The sequence below is a fragment of the Lepidochelys kempii genome, chromosome 25, assembly GCF_965140285.1.
Source record: "Lepidochelys kempii isolate rLepKem1 chromosome 25, rLepKem1.hap1, whole genome shotgun sequence".
NCBI classification, from domain to species: Eukaryota; Metazoa; Chordata; order Testudines; family Cheloniidae; genus Lepidochelys; species Lepidochelys kempii.
The window spans coordinates 18,860,112-18,884,392 of NC_136404.1; the positions used below are offsets into that span (position 1 = coordinate 18,860,112).

Genomic DNA, 24,281 nt, shown 5'->3' on the forward strand with positions numbered 1-24,281 from the left:
GTCCCTCTGGGCGAGCCAGCAGTTTTAGCTGGGAGCTGATCATGTTCCAGACTGGACCTTGCAGTTCATTGTACAAGCATGAGCTGGGGACGGAACTAGAGCAGCAGGGGGAAGGGGCAGGTCAACTGCTGCCTGACACTCACACCTGTTCTGAAAGGAGTTCACAGTTAGCCAGGCTTCCTGCCTGCATGGTAAGGTCCCGTCTCAGACAAGGCAGGGTGGGTCCTGTCTGCTCTTCAGTTGCTACTTTGGCTCATGGTACAAGGGCAAGAGGACAGTCAATTAAGTGTAAATAACTCATAAAAGGTCTCACTTTGTTTCTTTACATCATGCACAATTAGCCCTGGAACTCATTGCCACGGGATCTTGCTGAGTTCAAGAGCTTAGCAGGATTCAGAAGAAAATGAGCCTTCTTTTGGGGATAATGAGACTATCCACAGATACATAACTGGACAGAATCTTGTAAGGACAAACAGTCCTGGCCTTGGAGCATAAGCAAGCTTCTAACAGGATTTCAGGAGACCCTTTCCACAGCAGGCTGCTCTATAATTTTTCATTGCTGAATTCTGATACCTTCTTCAGAAAAGTCTGGCACAGGGCAGAATGGGCCCTTAGTCTGACCCAGCCCCTGGCCATTCCTGTGACCTCGGTTTGGTGTTCTGCCTTGTTCCCTTTGCTCCCCACAGTCACTGGATTCCTTCATTTTCCAGGATTGGAATTTCCTCAGATTTTTTGTTTACTTGCTTAACCTATAAATAACCATTTCCCACAGCCAACAATGCTCAGGGTGACAGGCAGGAGGGATGCAAAGTACCAGAGGCAAGGTGGCAAATTAAAAATTGACAAAAGAAAATACGTTTCCACACACTCTGAAGTTAATCTGTGGAACTCACTGTCACAAGATGTCATTATGGCCAAGAATTGAGCAAGATTGCAAGCATGATTGCACACAGTGTTAACAAAGATTACATCAACACTGCAATAAAAGACTCATGGCAGGGCCACTTCTGACTCAGGTCAGCTGAGTAGGGCTTGTGGGACTCTGGCTGTGCGGCTAAAATTGCAGTGTAGACATTTGGGCTCAGGCTGGAGCCTGGACAGTATCAGAGTCCAGGCCAAGCCCAAACATCTACACTGCAATTTTTAGCCCTCGCAGTCAGAGTCAATTGACCCAGGCTTTGAGGCTCAGTGCCACAGGTACCCAAAGCCTTTTACAGCTAAAGCCACAAGCATCAGGCCTCAAGCCAATGCATGTTAGGGGTTAGGACAAGCCCTTCCGGGAGTGCCCACTATGGAGTTTCTGCATCTTCCTCAGAAGCAACTGGTGCCAGCCACTGTGGGAGACAAGAAACTGATCAGATGGAGTTTGGGTCTGACCCAGTCCGGCATCTTCTCATCCCCAGTGCTCCCAGAATTAGGGGAATGAGCCTGGGATGCTCAATGCACTAGAAGCTTCTCAGCCGAAAGGTGTGTATGGGCGGGGGTTTGACTTGTCCCCCAGCCTCGGAGGGGAAGGAACAAGAAACCCCTGACTAGGGAGATGGAAAGAGAATCTGCCATGTGTCAAGGAAACAGTGACCTGGACCAGCCCTCTTTCTTCCCTGCCTCCCCTCAAAGGCAGGATCCTGGCCCCAAGACTCTGCTTTCACAAGGGGAGACAGAGGTGGCGTCAGGTCGGAAGGTGAATAGCCATCTCCTGGGCTGGGACAGGCCGCTGGGCTCTCACAGAACAGCAGAGTGAGACCTCCAGCCCCTGAAGAGCAGCCGCCATGAGGGGTTGCCCAACTCCTGGTTTCCTGTGGCATGTGCGTGACTGGCTATGGGGTGGGGAGATGCAGAGATGGAGGCGCCCCCCAGTACATTATAGCATTGTACAGAGCATGCGGGAGGGATCATGCAGACGGCCCTGCAGAGCCGCTGAGCCGCGCGGCAGGACACCCAGACAGCATGGCCACATGAGCTGCCACATACCCACTGCCTGGAGGGATGAGAGCACTTTGTCCCACTCCAGCTGGCTCTTCTCTCCAGACCCCGGGGGCAATTGCCGGCATTCAGAAGCCAGGTACCCCTGGTGGCTTTGTCCTCAGACTGCTAAGAATCAGGAAGGCTCTGTCCGGCCAGGTCCTGTGGGCTGGTGGGAGTGGAGGTGCCTCTTTGGCCCGACTGAACGGTGCAAACCTGGTTTGTGCCGATGCTCAGCTGCCCCGTCACCAGCAGCTGCACAAGCAGCTTCTCTTTGTTATTCCCAAGCCAAAGACTTTGGGCCAGTTTGTGTCTTTCCAGGCCAAACTCTTGGCTGCTGCTGCTGCTATTAAAGCTACAGGCCAGACAGCGCACAAGCCGGTCTCCCCTGCCTCTGTCTGAAGGCCAGACTCCCTGGGTCGCACCGGGCGCCTGCACCAGGACTACTGCTGCCATGGGAAGATTCTTCCCCAACCGTTTGCTACGATCTATAGAAGAAGCCCCCCAGCCCCAGCCACGAGCGAGGCTTCCACGGAGATCAGACAGTGCGGGATGAACCCTTACCAGAGCGGCAGCTCCTCTTCCCCACTCCATTCGTCTTGGAGTCGTGCTGCTGGTACGAAGCACGTTTTCCTTTTGCTGTTATGCAGTGGTGTAAACAGCTCTGATCTCCAGGAAAAGCCCATTGTCTAGAAGTCCGATACATCCGCCTGGGCAGAGTGAACTCTTGTGGAGGCTTAGCCATAGCCGTAGCCAAGTGGCTGGACAAGGAGCAGAACCACCATGCTGAATTGCTTGGAGAGAGCATATGGATGGTTCCTGCGCCAGAAGAAGGGATTTACCTTTTCAATGGTCTGCATTAACTGGTGGCATCTGACAGTACGCACACCACGGATGTCACCCAGACCCTGCCCCACTCCCTGCGGCTTGCCCCAGGAAAGCCCTACCACAAGGCAGTATGTACAGAGCAGAGCATTTACAGCTCCAGCTGGAGTCAATGGGCACCGCAGGTGCTCAGCACCTCTGGGACTCAAGCCCATAATCCTTAGCCCACAAGCTTCCTCCTGAGCAGGATTTCTCTGCCTCTGCCCCCACTTGTGTCAGACACACATTCAGCCTGGTGAGCTCCTTCGTGGGGCTCATGAGACTTGCTTGGTTTGGGTTCAAGGGTGAGTCAGAAGAAAAGCTCTGCACCTCCACCCAAGGGCCTAGTCGGACATCTGCTTTCCCAGCCCGAACAATTCTGTGATATCACAGGTCACTGTCTACGCCACAAGTTGTACCATCCTCACCTTATGGCACATAAAACACATTACATGCTAGCATACCACATGACAGTCCACTGTATGAACCTGCAGACCGAGGCCAGTATAAGCCAGGCTATAAATGAGGTTGAAGATATTCAAATGTGTGGATCACTACTAGCACCAAGTGGGTGGGACAACACAGTTAAAAGAGATGCCATCAGTGCTTGAAATCTAGTCCTTTTGGGAGGGGGAAACTGAGTGAAAAGCAGTTCAGGTCCTAGACTTATTCCAAACCAATTTTTATGGGTTTTACAAACATAGTTTCTTTTAAAAACATTCTTCTCACTCTTGCTGCTTTGTGATAGGCCCAGATGAACAGCTGAGAAAGCTGATCGTAGAGGGGAAAGACTATACAAAAGGCCGGCGAATCTACACAGCAAACTAACTGGAAAGAGTTTCCCTCCAGTTTCTGGTTCTAGCCATTTCAGGGGTTACTTGTAATAACAGCAGGTAAAACATTTTCAAGGGGCATAGTTTTCAAAAGTTGAGGCTATCCCCTTTACTCGCCTAAGGGTGGGATACGGGTGGCTGCATTTTCTGGTTGCAGTCCAGGCTATGTTAGTGAAGAGCAGGGTGAACTGCAAGGAGATTCAGAAGGCACTAGGAAACTGGGTAACAAAACAGCAGATTAAATTTATCTATTCTAAGTGTAAGGTAATGTCCAAGGGAAGGGACAATTTAAACTCCTCTCACGCACTGATGGGTTCTGAATTAGCTGGCCTCCCAGGAAAGTAAGCTCCTAGGCATTAGGCTGACATTCACTCATCACTCAGCAGCAGTTAAGGAAAACAGGGTTATGTTGTACTATAAATACAAACAGGCTATTCTATAAATTGGTGGCATGCCCATTCCCTAGAATCCTGCATTCGGTTTGGGGTCCTTCTTGCAGGAATAAGGAAGGTCTAGAGACAGGCGCTGAAAATCCGATGATTCAGCGGATGTTCACACAGGGAGAGGTTAAAAAGATGAGGGCTATTTTGGCCCTGATTCTTCGAAGAGTTTGGGCTCATTGCAGCATTAGGGCTCTAGTCTATGAAGCAGTACGAGGAGCCAATCGGGGGCTCCCGTTCACTCCATCCCGTAACACAGAGCGACAAGACTTCTTAACAAATGGAAGCAGATGTTTTTTACACAGTGTATAACTGCCCAGCACAGGAGACAACTGAGGCTTACTACTCAGGAAGATGCAAAGCAGGATCCATTACTTACCTGAGTAGGAAACAATATCTGCAATTACAACAGCAACTATAAATCCTCCTGCTTCATGGCTGGAGCTGATCTCCAGTTGGGGTCAGGACGGAAATTTCTCCCTCTGGTAAAAAATAAAACAAGGTGCAAGTGGGAAAAATAAATAAATGAATAAATAAAATGGTTTTACATCAGCCTCTAAAGCATCCAGCGCTGCCTGCTGCCTGTCATGGGACACCAGACTTGATGGGTCATCAGCGTGTTCGATCAACTCTGCGGTTAGGCGTGAAGGAGGTGCCTGGAACAGTCTTATTTAACCTGCCTGTGTGGGACAAGTTCTCTCTAAAAGGCAACAGTGGGGGAAAAAACAAACTAAACCAAACACTAATTTTCCCCTTGGTGTAACAGAACGGCGGCTCTAGACGTCTCCGGGCAGAAGGCGTTCCTTCTTGCCAATGTTTATCTAATGGCTTCACGCTACACACTCCTCTGCCCTAAGGACAGAACCCAGGACAGATCACACAAGCAATTATGCAGAGGAGTTAAACACACCTCAAACCACAAGCCTATAAATTGGCAAGTATGACCTTTTTTTTCTTAACACCATTCATTTTGCCAGTGAAAGTATCGCTTATTCCAAGAGGTGAATCTAATGCTTTAATGTGGTGAAGCAGCATTCAGTGCTGCACAGAGAGCAAGAGACACAAATTACCAGAGTTATTCTGGGATAATTTATTCAGAATTTTAATATAAACAGTTAATTGTTCAATATTTTACACACAGCAAGATTTTTAATATTCAACGGTATTTTTTATACTTGTCACTGCTTGGCTCTTATATGAAAACATTGAAAAAATAAATCAAGCTTTTTTTATTTATTATTTATTTATTTTTAAACCATGGCACATTTTGATCCTTTACTTTATTTCAAAAAAGAGGTATCTGCAAGACTATCAGCATTCTGGGACCTTCTGTGTGCAGAAAGGAAGGCAGGAGCAGCAAGATTAAACACAGAAAATATAAAGACTTCACAGAACTTCACCTGACATTTAACTGAATTTGCCTTCAGTTTATTTAAAGGTACAAGCAGAACAATACCCACTTCTGGCTGAGTTTGATAAAGCTGATGACCAGTACCCACATCTGCATAGTTCCTCAAACACAAACTACTGTTTTGATACTTGAACAAGTGTATTCTGCACCCCACATAAAGCTAAAGGTAAAAGCTTTAAATTTTAAGTAGGATTTTAAAATTTTAATTCAACCTTCCAAAGTCAAAAGTGGCCTCCCTAAAAATCCATCTTTCGGGGTCGGGTAGGGTAAATATTCAGTAATGTGTGCTGAACGGTTATTGGGTGCTGCTGGGAGAATTTAAATTAAATAAGAGTGCTTTGGTAACGAGGGGGATAGTACATCAGAGAAATGCAAGGACTTTCTACTTGAGTCAGTATTTCCCCATTCAACCTAGATTTTTCTATTCATTGTAACACAAAGCCAGAGCTAAACAGAGAATATACTTTGCAGGGTGTTAATATTGGCCCTAATTCAGCTAGTTGCTCAAGCACATGCCTTAATTTAAGTCACTGAGATTTACTCAAGTACTTTGAGAAGTTAGGCATGTAGTTCAGTCTGGGCCAAAGCGTCCATCAATCATGATTTTCTAGAATGAGTGAAATGAATCACTTACTAGGCTTTTGGACAATTTAGGGAGTTAAGAACAAAAAAGACTTTCAGGAACGTTCTTTCTTGCTGACTGCAACTACTTTGACAAAAGAAAGAGTAACACTGTAAAAATTAATACTAACTTTATTATACAATATAAAACTCACCACTTCTTCACCTGTACTCTTATAGCTTGCTTTGTGGTGCAGTACCTTTGTTAAACTGCAAGAATAAGTGCTTATCTTCTGGAAGGACACGAACAGTTGTTTTTTTTGTGTTTAAAGGACATATTTCATGGCAGCAGCTGTTTTTATAAAAACAGAAGTTTTAAAATTGCCTTCAAATATTCAAATTCTTCCAAAGGGAAAAATGACTGTTGGCCTCATTCTTATGATATTCGTAACAAGGCAAGCCAAAACAGAACAGGCTGAGGCATGTTAATGCTCTTACATCAACATTTGTGTACAGTATGCAAGCAGAGTTAACATCGAGCCAAGCAGAAGATAAATTAAAATTGGCCTTTTTATTAAGTTCATAGAAACAACAACTAATCTTATCTCAGAGACTTTATGTATTTCTGACGTTACTATTCCTCGATTCCAATTCATTCAACAGCTCCTTTCCCTGGACACTACTCCTAGGACACTGATAGGCACCAGCTGTGCTTTCAAAGGCAATTAGCTCGTGACATAAAACATGCCCACCTAGTCTCCAAGTAAAAAAGAAGTTCCAAGAGAAGTTTAGTCAGGTGGCTTTTGAGGCAGGCTAGGAAATAAAGAGGATCAAAGTTTCTCCTGCAGTTTTCTTGCTTCCTCTGGTATTATTCAAGATGCCAGAGCAGAGCCTCGGAACCCATCTCACCTGGATTGATGGGGCCCCAGCATGAGCCTCTTTAGCAAACATTTATGGCACAAAAAATTTTGGTTTGATTTCTAACTTGTAAAACAAGCATATAGTCTCAGTAATATCTGGAGGCACCAGCTCTGTAGTGAAGGCTTAGTGCTCCTCAAGGCCCCTTCTTCATAGCACAGTGACATTCAAGAGGGAATTTGCTCTCCTCTCCCCTTCCCCCAAGAAAATGAGGCTCAAGGCTAATTGGCACAGTATCTACCTCACTCCTGTCCTCCTCCTCCATCATATTCTAGGTAAATAGCACGGGAAGCAACTTTGAGATTTTCCAAAGAGAAACCATCATCATATGCAACATACTAAAAATTAAGCAAAAGTGTCCCATTATTACAATACAAATTTGACAGGAAACAGATATACGACCCATAATCCAAAGTACCCTTTAGCAACCTGACAGCAGCCTTTTTCCATCTGATGTAGCTGCTTTCCTACTCAATGTAAGAAAGATCGTGAAGTTGCAGCTTGGTCTATTTCATGTCACATGTCTAACCTAATAACTGCTGGCACAGTTAGTTTACGATAATCAGCTCTTCTATTTTACAACGATAGAATATTTACAAGCAGCCACAACAGACGTTTTTGAACCTAGCAGATAGGTTTTGCAGTGCAAGGTGTGCTGTATTGCAAGTGAAGTACCACCAGCCTCGCAAGAGGCATTCAGGAAATGGCAACTGAATTTAACGTGCAAATGTTTCTGAGAAACCGGCCTGTTCTCACGCTTTAACGTTTGCATTACAGAAAGACAGCAGTGCACAAGGACTCACTGCTCATCTCTTCTGCTTTGCTAGCTTTAGAAATAGTGTTACACTGTGGGGCTGGACGCCTTTTGCAGTGGGGGATGTGGAGAACTTCCTACCTGCATCACAAGGCAGCAGGACGGGTTCTCAGGTGAATGTTAGGAAGGGGGCCCATCCTGACATCTACTGTGGTCACCGGTACCAATGATAGCCAGAGAGACATGCTCTGGACAAGGAGAAAGAGGGCTTCTCAGTAGCGTGCTGCAACTGCTCAGTTTGAGCCATTCCACCTTGGGTCCTGGACAATTGTTCTCCTCCTCGCCTCTCGCAAAGGGCAGGATTTCTCCCTCAGTGTCTGCCTGTGCTTCTGTTACAGTAACAGTATTTTCAGCTCCCATATGAATCTGTTAAGTTCATGAAAGCAACAGCTCCGCAGGGACCAGGAACAAGCCAATTACTGCTAACGCCCTTTCTGCAAATGAGTTAGTAGGAACAGCTCAAAACTAGAACCTTTTGTCCACCACACACAGATCACATCAACTATATTCATGCATGGGCCCTGCTGCCTCTTGGCTGGTGTTATAGGAGTAGTTCCCAGCAAGGCACAGTGCCAGGGTCCTTCTGAGCCCCAACACGCTTCAGGATAATGATAATTTCAACAGTATGGACCACAATGTCAACTGTGGGCTAAAAATGAAGATTCTCCAAAGCAAAGGCTGGGCTTTAGCAGAGCATTTTCAATTGTGCTTCTCACCTCTACAGGAAAGCAAGCATCAGCTTTAAACGCTAAGTGCTGTAACAGCTGATTTTTAAAAAAAGGAACTAGATTTCAACACCCACCCCCGCACCCACGCATGCAGAGAGAGAAAGAGAGAGAGAGAGAAAAGAAGTCTGAAGTAACCCATGTGAGGAACATGTATTTATGCCACGTGAATGACTGCCTGGACCACAAAACACAGTATATATTCCCTGCCTTCTTCAAAGAGCTGGACACTGCAAGTCATGTGCACTACACAGGGCCAACCAATATCAACTAAAGCTAGCCAAACCCAATACGGGGTTCCAATATTTTGTACATATAAGGTCTTCTACAGTGCCAATAATAGCCAGAGTCAATCACTTCAATTCTGCAATGTTCCTAAAGCAACAGTATGGTGAGAAAGTTGTACTTTAGGGGTCACATCTCATTATCGTTTACTCCAGATTCACACTGGTATAAATTAAGAACATGGACGTGATCCAAGCTGTCCAACTCAAACTAGATCTATTACGCACTGTTGATTATCTGGTCCACACTGGTCACATGCTATTCCAAACAAAGGCCATTTATTCTACTTCAGGGCATTGCATCAGGAAGAACGTCCAAATACTTAAAATATTTAGCCTTGGAAATTACTATTTTGTCCATATCAGGATATTTTCCTGATCATAGCAGAACTAAGAGGATTGCATCAGTCAAATTTGGCCATTGTGTACTGTACTTGGAGCCACAAATAGGGTTTTGGTCGTTACTGCTTAAGTTAAGTGATAAATAATGATTAGCTGTTCTCCCATCCCACCGGTGAATGGTCCCTCGTATTGGAATCAGCTGATATTGATTTTCCCCAATTCATAATAGGTCCAGACCAGAATATTTCATCCAGTCTAGAGATGCACAATATTAACAATAGCCTTATGGGACACTGAGGTAGACTGTGCCAGAACAGAACAAAAAAAACAACAACACCCCACCACACCCTCCTGCCTAGTTTTCAAAGATAAAAATGTACACGTTTTGTATGTTTTAAGAAAGAAAATGGTTTTTACAGCGATTTTATATTAAAATAAATAAAAATTTTCCTAATAAGAAAACCTCTCTCAATTAGAAAAGTGTGTGAATACTTCTTCCCTGCAGTGTAGCGGAGAGCTGCTAAATAGTTACTATTTTGTAAAGCAAGAATGCAAGCTAGGCCTTTCGAACTGTAAAGTTCTGGCCTCATATTTACACAATACATTTTGGATCTAATTTTGCGAACAATCTTTTTGTACCTTCTCCCTTTGTCCCAACTGAGTCAGGCCTCACAAACATAAGGGGGTGCTGTTCCTTTCAGAAGGTGCAGAAAGTCCATAATCCTTTATCTAGGTGCCATACTACCAGGTGTCTGTAGTTTTGGGTTAGCAGGGAGGGATCAGTGATGTGCTCCCTATTAGCACCAACCCTTATTTTATTTTCAGTGATTGGTCTTTCAAATGCGGGAAGGACGAAGCAGCCGCACGTGGTCTGGAGCAACAAGCCACACACCGACATGCTTAGTGCCACACCCAGATGAGCCAGGACTGAACCATTTACTCCCAGCACAGGGAACTCACGGAGTCACTGTGTTAGTCATGGCTCCCTGAGCTGTCCACAAAGAAAAGCTGCTGATTTTCACCTTCTGTCTCCCTTTGAAACCATCACCTGCATTACAATGGCCTGCAACATCCAGGGGTTTGCTTCTTTCAAGCCTATTAGTACATTCACTCCCCTCTGCTTCAGCCCCTTTCCCTGACAGTACATCCTTTCATCACTGTAGGAGACATGTAGTTTCATGATGCTTTTCTAACACCCTAAGCTAAACAGCTTTGCCTTTTATGCAAAACAGCAGCCAAACAAAGCCCATCCCAAAACACAGAAGTTAGCATCCTGAAGAGCTGGAGGCGCTGGCTAAGAACAAAATGGCCCTGTAACTATCCATGGGGCATGATGCAGGTATCTCAGCAAAACACCAAAATCCCACTTCTTCTGCCAGGCCAAATGCCCGCGCAGGCTGCAGACAGGCACAGACTAGCTCACCACAGGCACGTTCAGCTTTGGCTCCACTCTTGGAGCCAGGCACTCCCTGCTCTGGGTTGGGTTAGTGTCTGTTGTTCTGTTAGAGATTTTGCTCTTTCACCTGGCGCCGTTTTCTCCAATGTCTGTGGAAAAGTGCACATGGAAGGGAAAGAAAGTGAAGTAGCAGAGCGACGGAAGGCTGAGGCAATGCTTTGTCTGTCAGCCCCCGCCAACCAACTCAAGTCCAAACTATTTTATCTTGGGGCTTTAGCTGGAGCTGGCTGACTGTGTGATATAAATCATGAAACCATATTTTGAAGCCTTGTCAAGTACAAACTTAACATGTGCTTCATAGTTCCTAAGAGGGTAATCAGCTAAAATAAAGTTCATTCTGAAATCCATGGACCACTTTAAGACCAAACAAACTCCCCAATCCCCTCCCCCAAAAAAGAATCATAAACACTCAATAATTTATATGGTAGTTAACATTTAAAACTAAAAACACTTTAAATATGTTACAACAAACAATATATATAGTCAATGCTATAAGGACAGAAAGCTTGATATCCAGTCAGGGGTTTCTGTTTTGTTTGGTCTTGAAAGTAGCCACAAATCTCAGATTTCTACTCCTTTGGCTCCTAGCATATTTTTCCTCATATGCTAATGAGAGAAAACTACTCCCAAGAGTCCTTAGTACAAAAATAATCTGTTTAGGGTTCAATCACTCCAGGAAACTGGGAAAGAGAGAAGTACACACTTCCAAGAAGAGGAAAGCTTCTGTGAGAACATACAAAACGTATGTACAAAAGAAGTGTATATCTGTATATATATACACACCCCATGTATATATACTGCGCTCACACACACACACACACACACACTCGGATTTAACTCATTAAAAAAGTATGAAAGCAGCAGCTATTGGTCAATCTGAGGAAATGGCGTGTCCAATTAAAGGGTGTTAAAATCCTTCGGCTGTAGTGAAAAACATTTCTGAAGAGGATGCCATAAAGCTTGGAATTCTACTGAGAACATTTATGTCCTGCAGAAGTTTTGCTCTGCACTTTTATAATGTAGCTCAGACATCATCGATTTTCATTTCCTTTGTTGGCAAATGTGGATTCTCTTCTTTCAACCTAATTTACAAGGTTAGTTCCTGTTTTGAACCATGGTTACAGAAGGGACAGCCACCATGGAAACCTTTTCCATTTATGTTCACAGATAAGTCCATTGACAACCACTTAACTTGTCAAAAAAAGTCTGTTAATCATAAGATGATTAAAAATCTGAACAGAGAGTTTGTAGTTGTATGTCATACGCTGTGGCAGCAACAACGAGAGTCCTGAGATTCACAGAGGGGAAAAGCAAAGACACAACTCTTGGGCCAAAGAGGTGGTGTTAGGAAGGGCTCGACCTAGGCATGGACAGAATCCGCCCGTTTTTCTTGCCACCATTCATGTGAGTGTAAGGTATATGCTCTTCATAGTTCCCCTTGAGGCCCATGGAGGGCCCATTGTCCCGCCCCAGGACTTTGTCCCTCTGCGAATAGGAGGAAGGGTCAAGGGGTATGCTCTCCATGTTCTCAAAGTCCATCTCGAACTCCTCTGTCTCGGGAGGTTTGTTTTCTTCACTGTAAAAGAATGAGACCTCCTGGAAGCTGGGGTGCAAGTCCTCCTTCAGCATCTCGATGATCTCGATAAAGGTAGGGCGCATTTTTGGGTTGTACTGCCAGCACATCTGCATCAGGCTATGCCTGAAAGGGGACAAAGAAGAGAGTCGGTATCTGGGAATCACTTTTACGAGCACAGACCTGAGTAGGGGCTGGTGTAATTTAATATCCGAACCAATGTTGGGACAAACACGCTGTGATGGCTGTCAACTCTCTGATTCCTGGGTCGAACATTTCAACTTACAGTCTCTTATGTTTTCTTCTCTTCCTCTCCAGTTTCTCTTCCTGGTCTCCACTTTTCCTATTATAGCCTCATGCTCCTCTCCTTCCATGTCTGTCAGGGCCCATGACTCCCTCAGATTCATTCAATTATAGAAACACAGGAATGGAAAGAACCTCCTGGTCATGGAGCCCATTCCACTGCTACTGCAGGACACCCATCATATAACCCTGTTCATAAAACTTACTGAGCTCCATTTTAAAACTAGTTCAGTTGTATTTTTATACCCCACTATTTCTACTGAGAGGCTGTTCCAGAACCTCCTTCCTCTAATGATCAGAAACCTTTTTCTAATTTCCAGTCTCAATTTACTCATGGCCAATTTAAACCATTTTTTATTCTTTTTCTAAGTCTGTTTAATGTTTTCTCTCTCTCTCTACAAGAGGTTTTCTTTTTGAGCCTCCCTGTATTTCTGACCTCCAGTGTTTGCCCTTTCCCCATCCCTCGCATCTCTACCTGCCCTGCCACTCCTCCTCCCAGCTGTTCCCGTGGGCAGCCCAGGTCCTGTTCACGTTCAAATGCAGGCTCTGGAAGATGATGGCTAACACGTCAGACAACATGCAGCCTAGAGCTGGCTAGACTTGGGTAGCAGGACACAAACAGCTCCACTGCGATTTTTAACACTAAACACTGGGGCTAGCAACTTATCTGAGACCCTGCAAGTTTCATTCTAGAAGGACTCGTTATTGGCAGCATGACATTCAGCACTCCAGATCTTAAGCACCATCACTCTCTTCGTAACCCCCACCTGAGTGGCCATAGGGGGTTAAGCCCATTGTTATTCCCATCATTTGGGAGGAGAGTTTCAGTGCTCCCTTGAGGTTGGCTACAGAAGCAAATACTGAGCACATGCTGGGCAAGGATAAAATGCTGATGGGATGACAAAACCACAGGAGAGGACAGACTAACTAGGGCCCTTGCTATGCCTGAGAGACAGGAAAAAGCACAAGACAAGACACTTTCCACCCTCCCTTCCCATTCACCAGATGAGGGATTCCTGAAAGTTAATCCATGGAAAGTGGCCACCACTCTTGCCTAGAAGCAAACCAGGTAGAATTGTCTAACACAGACGTATGACCAGGGGTCAGCCAGGCAGGTGTTGATTTACAGACAGCTTCTACAGTGCTGGAGCACCCACCCCCTTTTGATTCATGAGCCTCTCCCCAGCATTTACAGCCACTTGGAAGGAACTGCAGAGAAGCAAGCACAGCCCTACATAGCACATCACTCTGCAGAGGTGAATCACTGTGCATTAAAACGCAGCGATGGGAGACGCCTTTCGTTTTGGCCTATTTATATTTTAGACTTTCCCCATGTTCTGGCCTTCACGCCCTCTGGTGTGCACTTTCTCTTCTTATGATCATACAGCCCAGTTTAGTTTGGCTTTTCTTTCTAGTCTCCTGGGCTGCCCTTGACTCTCCTCTTCATCTCTGGGTCACTCAGGATGGGGTGACAACATTTCTTTGTCAGGTGGCTCTCAAAATTAATCTTTGCTCCCCCCATTCATCAGGGTGGGAAGGGGGCAGAATTACAGCCACCTTAAGTGGCCATACCTTAACCAAAGAAGCATAACAGTTCCCACCCGCCTCTAATACTTACAGTCTCTCTGGACAGTTGTCTGGCTGATCCAGGTATCCGCCATCCATTACAAATTTTAGCACCTGTTCGTTAGAGAGTCCCTGGTATGGCTGCTCCGCCAAACTACTTATCTCCCAAAGGACAACTCCAAATGACCTGAGAAAAGACCAGAACCACTGATCAGACTAATACTGATGATCTAGAAAAAACAATGTTCAGCTTACTTTTGGGGCAGGAAGATTTTAGAAGATGCACTATATACTTAAGAAGCGGCTTTAAAATATAATTTCCTGTTCTCTGAGGAACTTACCGCCCCCCACCCCCACCCCTACCCCGATCAAGTCACCCATGTCACTATTAGGAATCCTGCTACAATTCATCATGGAATGCAGAATACAACTTACCACACGTCTGAGTAAGCAGTAAAGACACCATCTTTTAGAGATTCGGGTGCCATCCACCTCACAGGCAGCAGCCCTTTGCCTCCTTTACGGTAATAGTCGGTCTCATAGATATCTCTGGTCATGCCAAAATCTGACAAAAGAAGTTAGGATGTATTACCAATGCCCAGTCCAGCCCTGCCGCTTGCCAAAAAGACTCCGGTTTCTGTAACACGTGCACATTAACACCGTGTGCACCAGCACAGAAGGCGGGGTCAGGCACCCACAGCGCTGGACTCCTCCTACTTCATTCCACTGGTGTCTTCCACAATCCTCTCCTGGATCTCTGCAGTGTGGGAGCCACAGTCACTTGCCTTGGAGTCTGTCTTGCTGCCCAATTACTCCACCTATGACACCCCAACTTTCAGTCATGCTGCTATCTTGAGAGTATTTAGAGACTGAGCACCTTCCACCTTCTCCCCGCTCCCCCCAAGTCTTCTTCCTAAACTATTATGCAGCCATGGTACCATTCCACTGGAATGGAAACTGTCACAGTTGTAACTAACCCCTATTTTGACTGATCTCTTCCCACTCTTGATGAAAACAGAATTCCTTTTGGCCTGAAATTCCAGATGGCTGGCCTCAGGCCACAGATAGGCTTTGAGGGGGGTTTGGATTATTTTTAAATTTTGTCAACTTAACTGGTGTTAAGAACTTGTTTTAGATGTTTGTACTCCATAAAAACTAGTCCTTGGGCCTAATTACATCTTTAGCAGTCCTTAACTTTTAGTTTATGCTCCATGAATAGGATACTTTCTCCGTCACAGTTCTCATGGAAGCAAGAAATAATATGACATTCCCTAAGGAGCTTTCATTAGAAGAAGTTATTAACTGCATTTCAGTAGAAGCTGTAGATGCTGCAGTGAGGCTCACCTCGACAATCCACTTACCAAAGTGCCTGCAGGTCCTTCTGCAAAACAGGTGAAACAGGAAAAGATATTGGGCAAAGGAAGTTCACCTTAGTGAAGAACTTTAAAGCCAGTTAAAAATCAATGGAGATCAGCTGGCTCTTTGTAGCACTAGTCTAGGATTTCACAGAACCTCCTCAACAGTTAAAGCTTAGTATTAGATCTGAAGCACACATTACATACCTCCAATTTTTACAGTAAAATCTTCTGCAACCATACAGTTACGGGCTGCAAGGTCTCTGTGGACAAACTTTTTGGCATTCAGGTAAGCCATACCATCTGCAATCTCTGCAGCCATCTGGATCATCTCTCTGAGAGTGGGTGGGGGACGGCCAGGGTTATTCTGAAGTTAAGTCAGAAAGTATTAAAGACCAAAGCAAGTCAGTCTGTTGTATGACACGCCCACGCCCCACGCCCCCCCCCCCCCCCAATATCGCTTCTCTCCCACCTTTACCTCAGCATCAGGTCTCAGGGAGCGAAGGTAACTTTTCAGATCTCCATGTGCCATCAGTTCCATGACAACCAGTGTGGGTTGTCCTTTTGAGACCACCCCTAGGAGGCGAACCTGAAAAACAGAAATGGTATTTCTCCCTTAGCGTTGTGTCTGGGCATGGCACATTTGTGAAAATGGAGTTTACAATGAAACCAACGGTGACACATGGCTAGAAAGGGTTAAACAGCTTGCAGGCTGAATGACTCAAAGCCCACTTTTAAAGTCATGTTAGAAAGGTATGCAAATGATAATTAGGGATATTCATGGTAAATAGGCTAGAACTTTGAAATGCAAACCTATATTGTTAGAAGTAATAGTAATTGTGTGTATCTTAGATGCTACCCGTAAACAGACAGTTCCTGTCTGTCACTATAAATATTGATTCAGAGATCAAAAGGGAATATTAACATTTGGATGAATCTTGGGTAAAATAATGTCATTTTCTATATGTCTCTTTGAAGGCAATAGACTGCCTAATGGATAAACTGCCCTATGTTAATTTGTGTAACTAATTACTGGTGGTGTTTAGAAAGCAAAAGGTTACATCAAAAGCCTGTTGTTTAGCCAGGAATGTGTGGTCAAGTGGATGCTAGAACACTGTATAAAAAGATCCTTGGGTCCTGATTCTGTCATCTCAGATCTGCTTAGGTTTCATCAGGGGAAGTTTGAGCTGCAAGACTGAGATCCCAGTTATGCTTGTATGCCCTGAATGAGAGATCTGGACATTGGACTATGACCTATGAACTGAATTCTAAAGGAACTCTTTGCAACTACAAAGCTCACCATCTCTGTTAGGAATCTGAACCCCAATGGATTAAACTCATGTCTGTACATATATTGATCTTTTAATCATACACAAGAGAGAGAGTTTTTTAATAAATTTTAGTTTAGTTATTAAGAATTGGCTGTAGCGTGTATTTGGGTAAGATCTGAAGCATTCATTAACCTGGGAGGTGATGTGTCTGATCCTTAGGGATTAGTAGAACCCTTTCATTTATATGATGAAATAAGATTTACAGAAATCATCATATTTGACTTAGGTACCTGGATGGGGGCCTGAGGCTGGATCACTTTTAAGGGAACTGTATTGTCTGGACTTCTGAGTAACCAGGAAGGTAATAAAGAAGCAGTTTTATGCTGGCTTGGTAAATCTAAGTATTGGAATATCCACCAGCTCTTTGGGGTTTGTCTTCCCCATTCTTTGCAGTTCACCCTAATTGAGTGACCATAGCTGGCCCCACTCTGGTCACACCAACACTTCTGTAGCAAGATTCCAGAGTGCTGTCACGGGACATGGGGCCCTGTCATGAAGTGGGGGTTTGAAAGAGCACAAGGAAAATTATACACGAAGACAAATTTTCCAGACACTGCCTGTCTCTCTCACTGATGGATTTTGCTTCCCTTTCAATCATTTTTTCAGCCGAATCCTCTAGCATTATAAAGCACTAAAGAAACATTAGTTCGAAGGTGGGATTTTCACCAGCAAGTCATTTACTGTAGAGAAACTTCACTTACCACGTGATGGCAGCTGAACCCTTTCATTACAGAAGCTTCATTCAGAAACTCAATGCGCTCCCGGAGGCTGGCAGATTCGTTAACGGTTTTCACAGCTACCCGAGTCTCTGGCTCCCCTTTCACTATGTCTTTGGCTATCCCATCATACACCATCCCAAAGGAGCCTTGCCCGAGCTCTCTGAGAAGGTTAATCTTGTCTCGTGGGACTTCCCATTCATCGGGCACATAAACTGTCATGTGGAGAAAGACATTTCTCAATGAGCAGAGCAGTTACTGGAGAGAGGTTTCTGCAATCAGGCACAGGAGACAGGAGCACCCAGGCCTTGACACTGTTCCCACCTCAGCGAGACAGGGGCTGGTCTGGAGACTGGGGGCCAAAGTCACCCCCTGCCTTGTGCAGCCATTTACACCTGAGCAAGGTGGGTGTGAAACACTGCCTAATCAGACAGCAGTATTTCATACCCACTTTATCCCGGTACAAATGTCTGCACCAGGGGCGAGGCGAGGAGCGTCTGTCCCACACACAGTAGGACTGAGTCTTGCAAAGCGTGTGCCAGGGAAAATCTGCAGGGTGAGTGACAGAATGCAGCTGCAAGCGCACAATGCAGGTAAAAGGGGGATTATGATCCACAAGCAGACATCCAGCATTCACAAGTTCAAACACCCATGTCCCGCTCCTGTACTGGATGTAATATTCTGTACTGAGCTCACTTTCCACGAAGATATAACAAATATAAACAAAGAATGGATACAAAGATACTGTTCTAAAACTCAACATCTTAAAACAATCTTGCTGTGTTCAGACTGTCAGCCTTGTGCTGCAGAAGCCTGGGCGAGAGGACAAACATGACTGCTTCAGTGAACAGCCCCCTTCTTACTCCCCTTAACACAATGAAATTGGATGCACAGTACTTTGCTTAAATACAGTGTACTGTCTAAGCTGACAGGCATTCCTACAGCAGGAAAGGGAGGAAACTCCTTTCCAAACCCTTTTCAGTGGATTATACAGAGTAGCCCTGAGAAATGTGAGGCATGCAAAAGATGCAGGTGTTGACTGTGATCCCATTAGATATTCTTTGAAAAGCATCAGTGTACCAGAGATTCTTGAGCAAAAAAACCTGGAGAAATACAACAGCCAAGAGAGGCAGTAAAAATCCCAGCATCACCTTATTTATGTTCCTATTCTGCCAAGTAGCGAGCATGTTAACAGCACACCACTTCCCAATAGTTATTACCAACCCAAAGGCGGGTGGTTGTTTTTTTTAAACTAACTGAGCTCCTCCTCTCTACCCTAGAATTGCTCTAGTAGTAGTATTTTCCCACCCAGGAATGGACAAGAACATCTTTTAAGCTTTTATAAGTTGATCCATGTTTCCCAAGTCATAATTCAAAACCAAGTGAAGCACTGGAATGGTCAGAACCGCAGCATGCTCTCACCATCACTGGCACTCAGGTACTCCGGGTTAGAGGATGCATACAGTGGCCCCGTTGGTCCTTCAGTTTGTCTGGAAGCAAGACAGATACATATAAAGTTTCAGTATTTCTACAGTTTTGTGCCTCGTGTTTCTGTCACCTGAGGCCAGGGGTGGCCAACCTGGGGCTCCAGAGCCACATGCGGCTCTTCAGAAGTTAATATTTGGCTCCTTGTCCGGGGCTGGAGCTACAGGCGCCAACTTCCCAATGTGCCAGGGGGTGCTACTGCTCAGCCCCTGGCTCTGCCACAGGCCCTGCCCCCACTCCACCCCTTCCCGCCCCCTCCCCTGAGCCTGCCATGCCCTCGCTCCTCCCACCTCCTCCCCAGCCTCCTGCAGGCCACGAAACAGCTGATCGGGAGATGCAGGGAGGGAGGGGGAGGTGCTGACTGGCGGGGCTGCCAGTCGGTGGGAGGCGCTGGGATCAGGAGCTGATGGGGGGCTGCTGACGTATTACTGTGGCTCTTTGGCAATGTACACTGGTAAATTCTGGCTCCTTTTCAGGCTCAGGTTGGCCACCCCTGCCTTAGGGCTTGTGGGGCTGACTTGGGCTCATGGGGTTGTTTCATTGCTATGTAGACTTCTGGGCTCAGACTGGAGCCTGAGCTCTGGGACCCCCACCTCGCGGGGTCCAAGAGCCCGGGCTCCACCAGTCCTGCAGCCTGAGTCCTGCAAGTCAGAGTCGGCTGGCGTGGGCCAGCTGCAGGTGTCTAGTTGCCATGTAGACATGCCCTTAGAGCCTACATGCAGCCATGTAATTAAAACAACTCCCAAAGCACAGGACAGATAACAGCCCCTGAACTTCAGATCTCCAAAAGGAAGATGTTTCCTAGATAAGTCATTTAGCTGTTCTGCTAAAATCTGTTACCTCTTTTATAAAGCCACAGAAAACTACTAGTGTCCCTCTTTGGAAAAACATTTTGTTGTTCTGCTGAGAGCTATATACATCACCCACCTCTTTTTCACAAATACGTAGGCAGCTCCAATAATTCCAGCAATTATTATGGAAAAAATGATTGGGACAACAACAACAGCAATATTAGACTGAGGGTTCACTGAGAGAGAGAGAGAGAGAGAGAGGTGTTACATGGGCTTCCAAGCAGTTTAGTCTTTTCTTGACTGAAATCCCCCCTGAAACACCTGCACACCCATGAGTCCAGGATGAGATCCTGCCAAAGTGACAGGACTCAGAGGTGCTCTCCAGAGTTGGCCCAACACTGCACAAAGCAGGAATCTCTTCCTATCCAAACCTGCTTTGCTCCACCCAGAACAAGATTGGCAAGCGCCTCAGCACTTTGACGGCTGCAGACAATCCAGCTAGCTGGCTAATTCATGTCACAGGCGGGCAAATCGAAGTGCTTATCAACATCCCTGATGATGGGAACTTTGAATACAACCAGAGGTGGCTCCCAAACAATCTCCCATTTCCACTGCCTTCTTGCGCTCCCAAACTCAAGTGCAGAGCAAAGCCATTTCTGACACAAAGTGGATGGGGGTCCTTTTCTCGCTATTCAACTCAATGCAGAAGGTGGCTCTTCAGTTTCAAACAGCCCATTTCCAGAGGTTTCTAAGCTCACACACAGGAAGGCCGTTTGCTTTGCCCCGAAGCCGTAGGCAAGCAATGCACAGCCACCCAGAACTGTGGCCTCAGCGTTAACAAATAAGTGAAGCAAATAGATCAGCTTTTAAGAGACTGATTGTCAAGTTTCTCTAATGCGCTTGCCACTTGTAATCCCCAGATCACCATATTTTTCCCCATGCACTTCTATTCCAGGGCCCCTGCTCTGTGCTGTGCTCCCCGCTCCAGAGAATAGCCTGGATTTCTATTAAAACATTAAAACTTTGAGCAAGTGAACTCACAATAATCAGCCACATAGAAATATGTGGGCTCTGTCCACGACCCATTTCCTGCCAACGAGGTGGCTCGGATTCGGACGCTGTAGTTTCCAGGCTGCAGTCCACGTAACTTACAGCCCTGTTCATTAGCAAACTGCTTACGAGAAACGCAGTAGTGTGCCTCCTGCAGGAGGATGGAAAATGACAGCTTTACTTCACTGCCTCTTGAAGAATGCAGCACAGTCAGGAGGCCTGTAACAACCAACCTCCCTTCCACAGATTAATCTGCAAATCTTCCCCGTCCAGCCCCTGCTGAACCCCAATAGAAAGGGGGAACAGCACAACAGCCCGGTGTCTAGAGAGACTGAGATGATGCTGGAAATAGCAACTTGTGACCAAGGATTATAGAATCATAAAATATCAGGGTTGGAAAGGACCTCTGGAAGTCATCTAGTCCAACCCCCTGCTCAAAGCAGGGCCAATCCCCAATTTTTGCCCCAGATCCCTAAATGGCCCCGTCAAGGATTGAACTCACAACCCAGGGTTTAGCAGGCCAACGCTCAAACCACTGAGCTATCCCTCCCCCAATTATGAGCTCCCAGCTCTGGCCTGCCCTAAGGCTGTTACTCCGAGAGCGCTGCTCTCTCCCCCTGTGCCCAGTGAAACACGCACGGGCACTTCCTTGACGTGCAGCCCCTGTTGCAGTCATCCAGGCCCTCCTCACCTGGAGCCATGGCTGTTCCGCAGCGCTCCCCCAGACACCGGCGCCGGGGAAGAGGAAGTGCAGCACCATAATCAGTGCTGGCTCCCTGCACGTTTCCAAGTGGGATTCCAGGTGGTGGGCTTACACTATAAATTCTAAAGCACTAAGCTGCTCCGGACCTGATTTCATGGGGGCTGGCTCTGCCAATGGGATGTAAATAAGTGGGTGCTGCTAGCGAGGGTTATCCCCACATTCTGGAGTCTCCCCTCACCTACAGCTCACTGACAGAGCCCAGATTAGTTAAGCTTTCCAGCACCTGTACTTGGGTGGAGAGTCTGGGCCACGTAACAACTGAGAGCAATTCTGGCATTTGGGGTGGATTTCAGAGTCTACTAGAGCAGACATTGCTATGTATCTGAACACGCTAGTGGGCAGGCAGCCAGAGCACAGGATGGCAGCTTATCACCTGCATTGTTTATACACAATCAAATATATTTACTGCAAGTCAGAACAGGAGAGCGCCATGAGTCCCCAGGGTCCTTCTGCCTTTGTCCAGGAGGATGTCTGGGAAGGGGTTTTATTTAGACCACTAACACCTGGGTGCTTTTAAATGTATTTCAGTTAACACCATAATGATGTATTACAGCCAGTGAGCAGTTTCCTATGAAAGCCGATGAGAATTCTAATACCCTGGTTAATGGTGATTTTCATTTGGCATCAAATCAACATTCAAAACACCAAAAGAAGAGTTCTTAAACAAACAAAAGGGCGGGAGAGTTAGAGAGGCCAAGACTTCAGCCTTCCTACCAGCTCATAACTTAGGCAGATATTTAACACCCAAAGAAATTCAGTGACTAGCAGTAGTTTATTCCTAACACCATTTATTCATGAAATCATTCACCAATCTCAGCACATACCCAGCCCACTACAGGGAGGGAAGGGCTGCATATCACCCTGAGAGTTGGATTTGAAAGGCAAAGAAAGAAAAGCCATAAAAACATGTTGCCCAAAGATCAAGAAAACAAATGAGAACAACAGCTTTGTTAGTCCAAAGGTTAACTCTGCAAGTGGAATATTCTGCTGATCACCCAAGAAGGAAGCTCATACTAAGCACAGGGCTACAACAAGCAACCAAAGGAAAACAAAAGCTAAATCACAAGCTATTTCAAATGAAGTCCTCCCACGGAGACCTTTTAAAGGTTATTAGCATGAGGACTCTCCCCTCACAGTTCCCCGAACAGCAAAGAGACAAATAATTGTGTGTTGGAATGCTCCGATCTTCCCCATTATAACGGTATATCCTGGGTTTGCCTCTCATTGTTAAGTAGTATTAGATCATGTGGGACGCATGCCATTGGCTGTACTGGGCCTCAATTCTGCCGTTTGATCGCGGTAGGCAAACCCTTCCACCCATGCAGAGCCCCACTGGAACCCTGCCCAGGCATTGGGGTCTGCCCATGCAGTTCAGGCTGCAGGGTCAGGGTTGCCATTTATTACATCCTTGAGCTATTATTTTAATTGTTTCGCAATAAGCAGCTGAGATTTACATCTATATCGTTTCCATAGCTTTCTGTGCACTAAAATCCCTACAGAAATTCCCGCACCAGGCTAACAAATGAGAGATTCATGCTGAGGACACCAATTTGTAGTGCTTTCCATCATCATGGAACACACTCCCAGAGGGTAAGGCTGGGCACATTTCTCTGCCGGAGTGGCTGATAAGTTCATGCAAAAAAGAAACCAGACAAACTAGAACAATAGGGCAGGGTGGGCTGCCTTGCATTTCTGGAGCACCATCATGCAAAACAGAACTCCACAGCTGGGTTTCCATGAACTCCTGCAGCCAGTCCTCCCTTGCAGTTATAGTGATCCACCTTATGGGCAGAGCTGTGCTCCATGTTACTCCTACAGGAGGGGAGTGCATAGCTGCAGCCAGTCACTAGCAGGGAGAGAGACACTCCAGGGCACTTTCATCATCATGGTAAATCCCACAGGGATGTGGTCTCCTTGAAGATTGAGCAACATCCAGATCGCATTCTGGCTAGCTCTTTAAAGGGGGTGCTGCTACATTCAGTTTACGTCCATCACTGGCAATCTGCTTGTGCCACCAAAGTTTCTGGCACCCACACGATTGCCAGCTGCGTCACAGCATTTGTTGGTACACACGCTTTGGAATTCACTGGTCTTCCATTCTAATGTGTCCATACCAAGAAAGCTGCCGAACCAGTAGTGATGGAGGCAGTTGGTGGGCTCTGCTTCCAACAGCCTCAATTCTGATCTTATCCCAACACTTGATATGGAGGAGCTGAGTCCAGGGAATGTAGGAATATGCAAATTTAACTTCCCAGCTGCTGCTACCAGCTATCTCCCCATGTTGTGAAGTGCACACCTATTCAAGTACCACCTATGGAGAGGCTGAATGAAAGAAGCTCTCACCTCTGGCTCCCCAAGACGCCCATAATTCACTTCGTACAGCACAATTAGCCCATTCGGCTCCTTCGGCTCCTGCCACTTCAAATGAACAGCATTTTTTTCCACCAGCTCATGGGTAACTGGACCAGCGATGTCATCCGCCTTTGCTGAGACCAACGGATTTTACAAAGTTATGTTTAGAAAAAGCTTTTTTTAAGTTCTAAAATATTTTACAAAATGCAAACCTGACCCAACCCAATATGTCAGATTTTTCGTCTAACCACCGAACAGGGATATTTATTAGCAATAGGTACAGCCCAGTTCATCAGCATGAGATTCCCAAGGCATTTTCTGAAATGCAGCTAACACACCGAGAAAACTGCCATTTAAAAATATTAGAGTTCCCTGAATCAAAGCTC

The 24,281-nt window shown here is 45.8% G+C and overlaps 1 protein-coding gene across 5 annotated transcripts in view; it reads right to left on the reverse strand.

Moving 5' to 3' along the window:
* Positions 1-6,245: 6,245 nt before the first annotated feature.
* INSR (insulin receptor) overlaps positions 6,246-24,281 on the reverse strand; it is a 103,156-nt gene continuing 85,120 nt past the window's right edge. For all 5 annotated transcript variants that reach the window (XM_073323798.2, XM_073323797.2, XM_073323801.2 and 2 more), the window contains 10 exons: positions 23,887-24,029; positions 20,772-20,931; positions 19,867-19,966; positions 18,877-18,944; positions 17,440-17,669; positions 15,886-15,996; positions 15,615-15,774; positions 14,488-14,617; positions 14,105-14,239; positions 6,246-12,309 (listed from right to left, as the gene is read on the reverse strand). In XM_073323798.2, the coding sequence (XP_073179899.2) occupies positions 11,955-12,309; positions 14,105-14,239; positions 14,488-14,617; positions 15,615-15,774; positions 15,886-15,996; positions 17,440-17,669; positions 18,877-18,944; positions 19,867-19,966; positions 20,772-20,931; positions 23,887-24,029 (1,592 nt within the window). In that variant the 3' untranslated portion in view covers positions 6,246-11,954. The remainder of the gene's footprint in view (positions 12,310-14,104; positions 14,240-14,487; positions 14,618-15,614; positions 15,775-15,885; positions 15,997-17,439; positions 17,670-18,876; positions 18,945-19,866; positions 19,967-20,771; positions 20,932-23,886; positions 24,030-24,281) is intronic.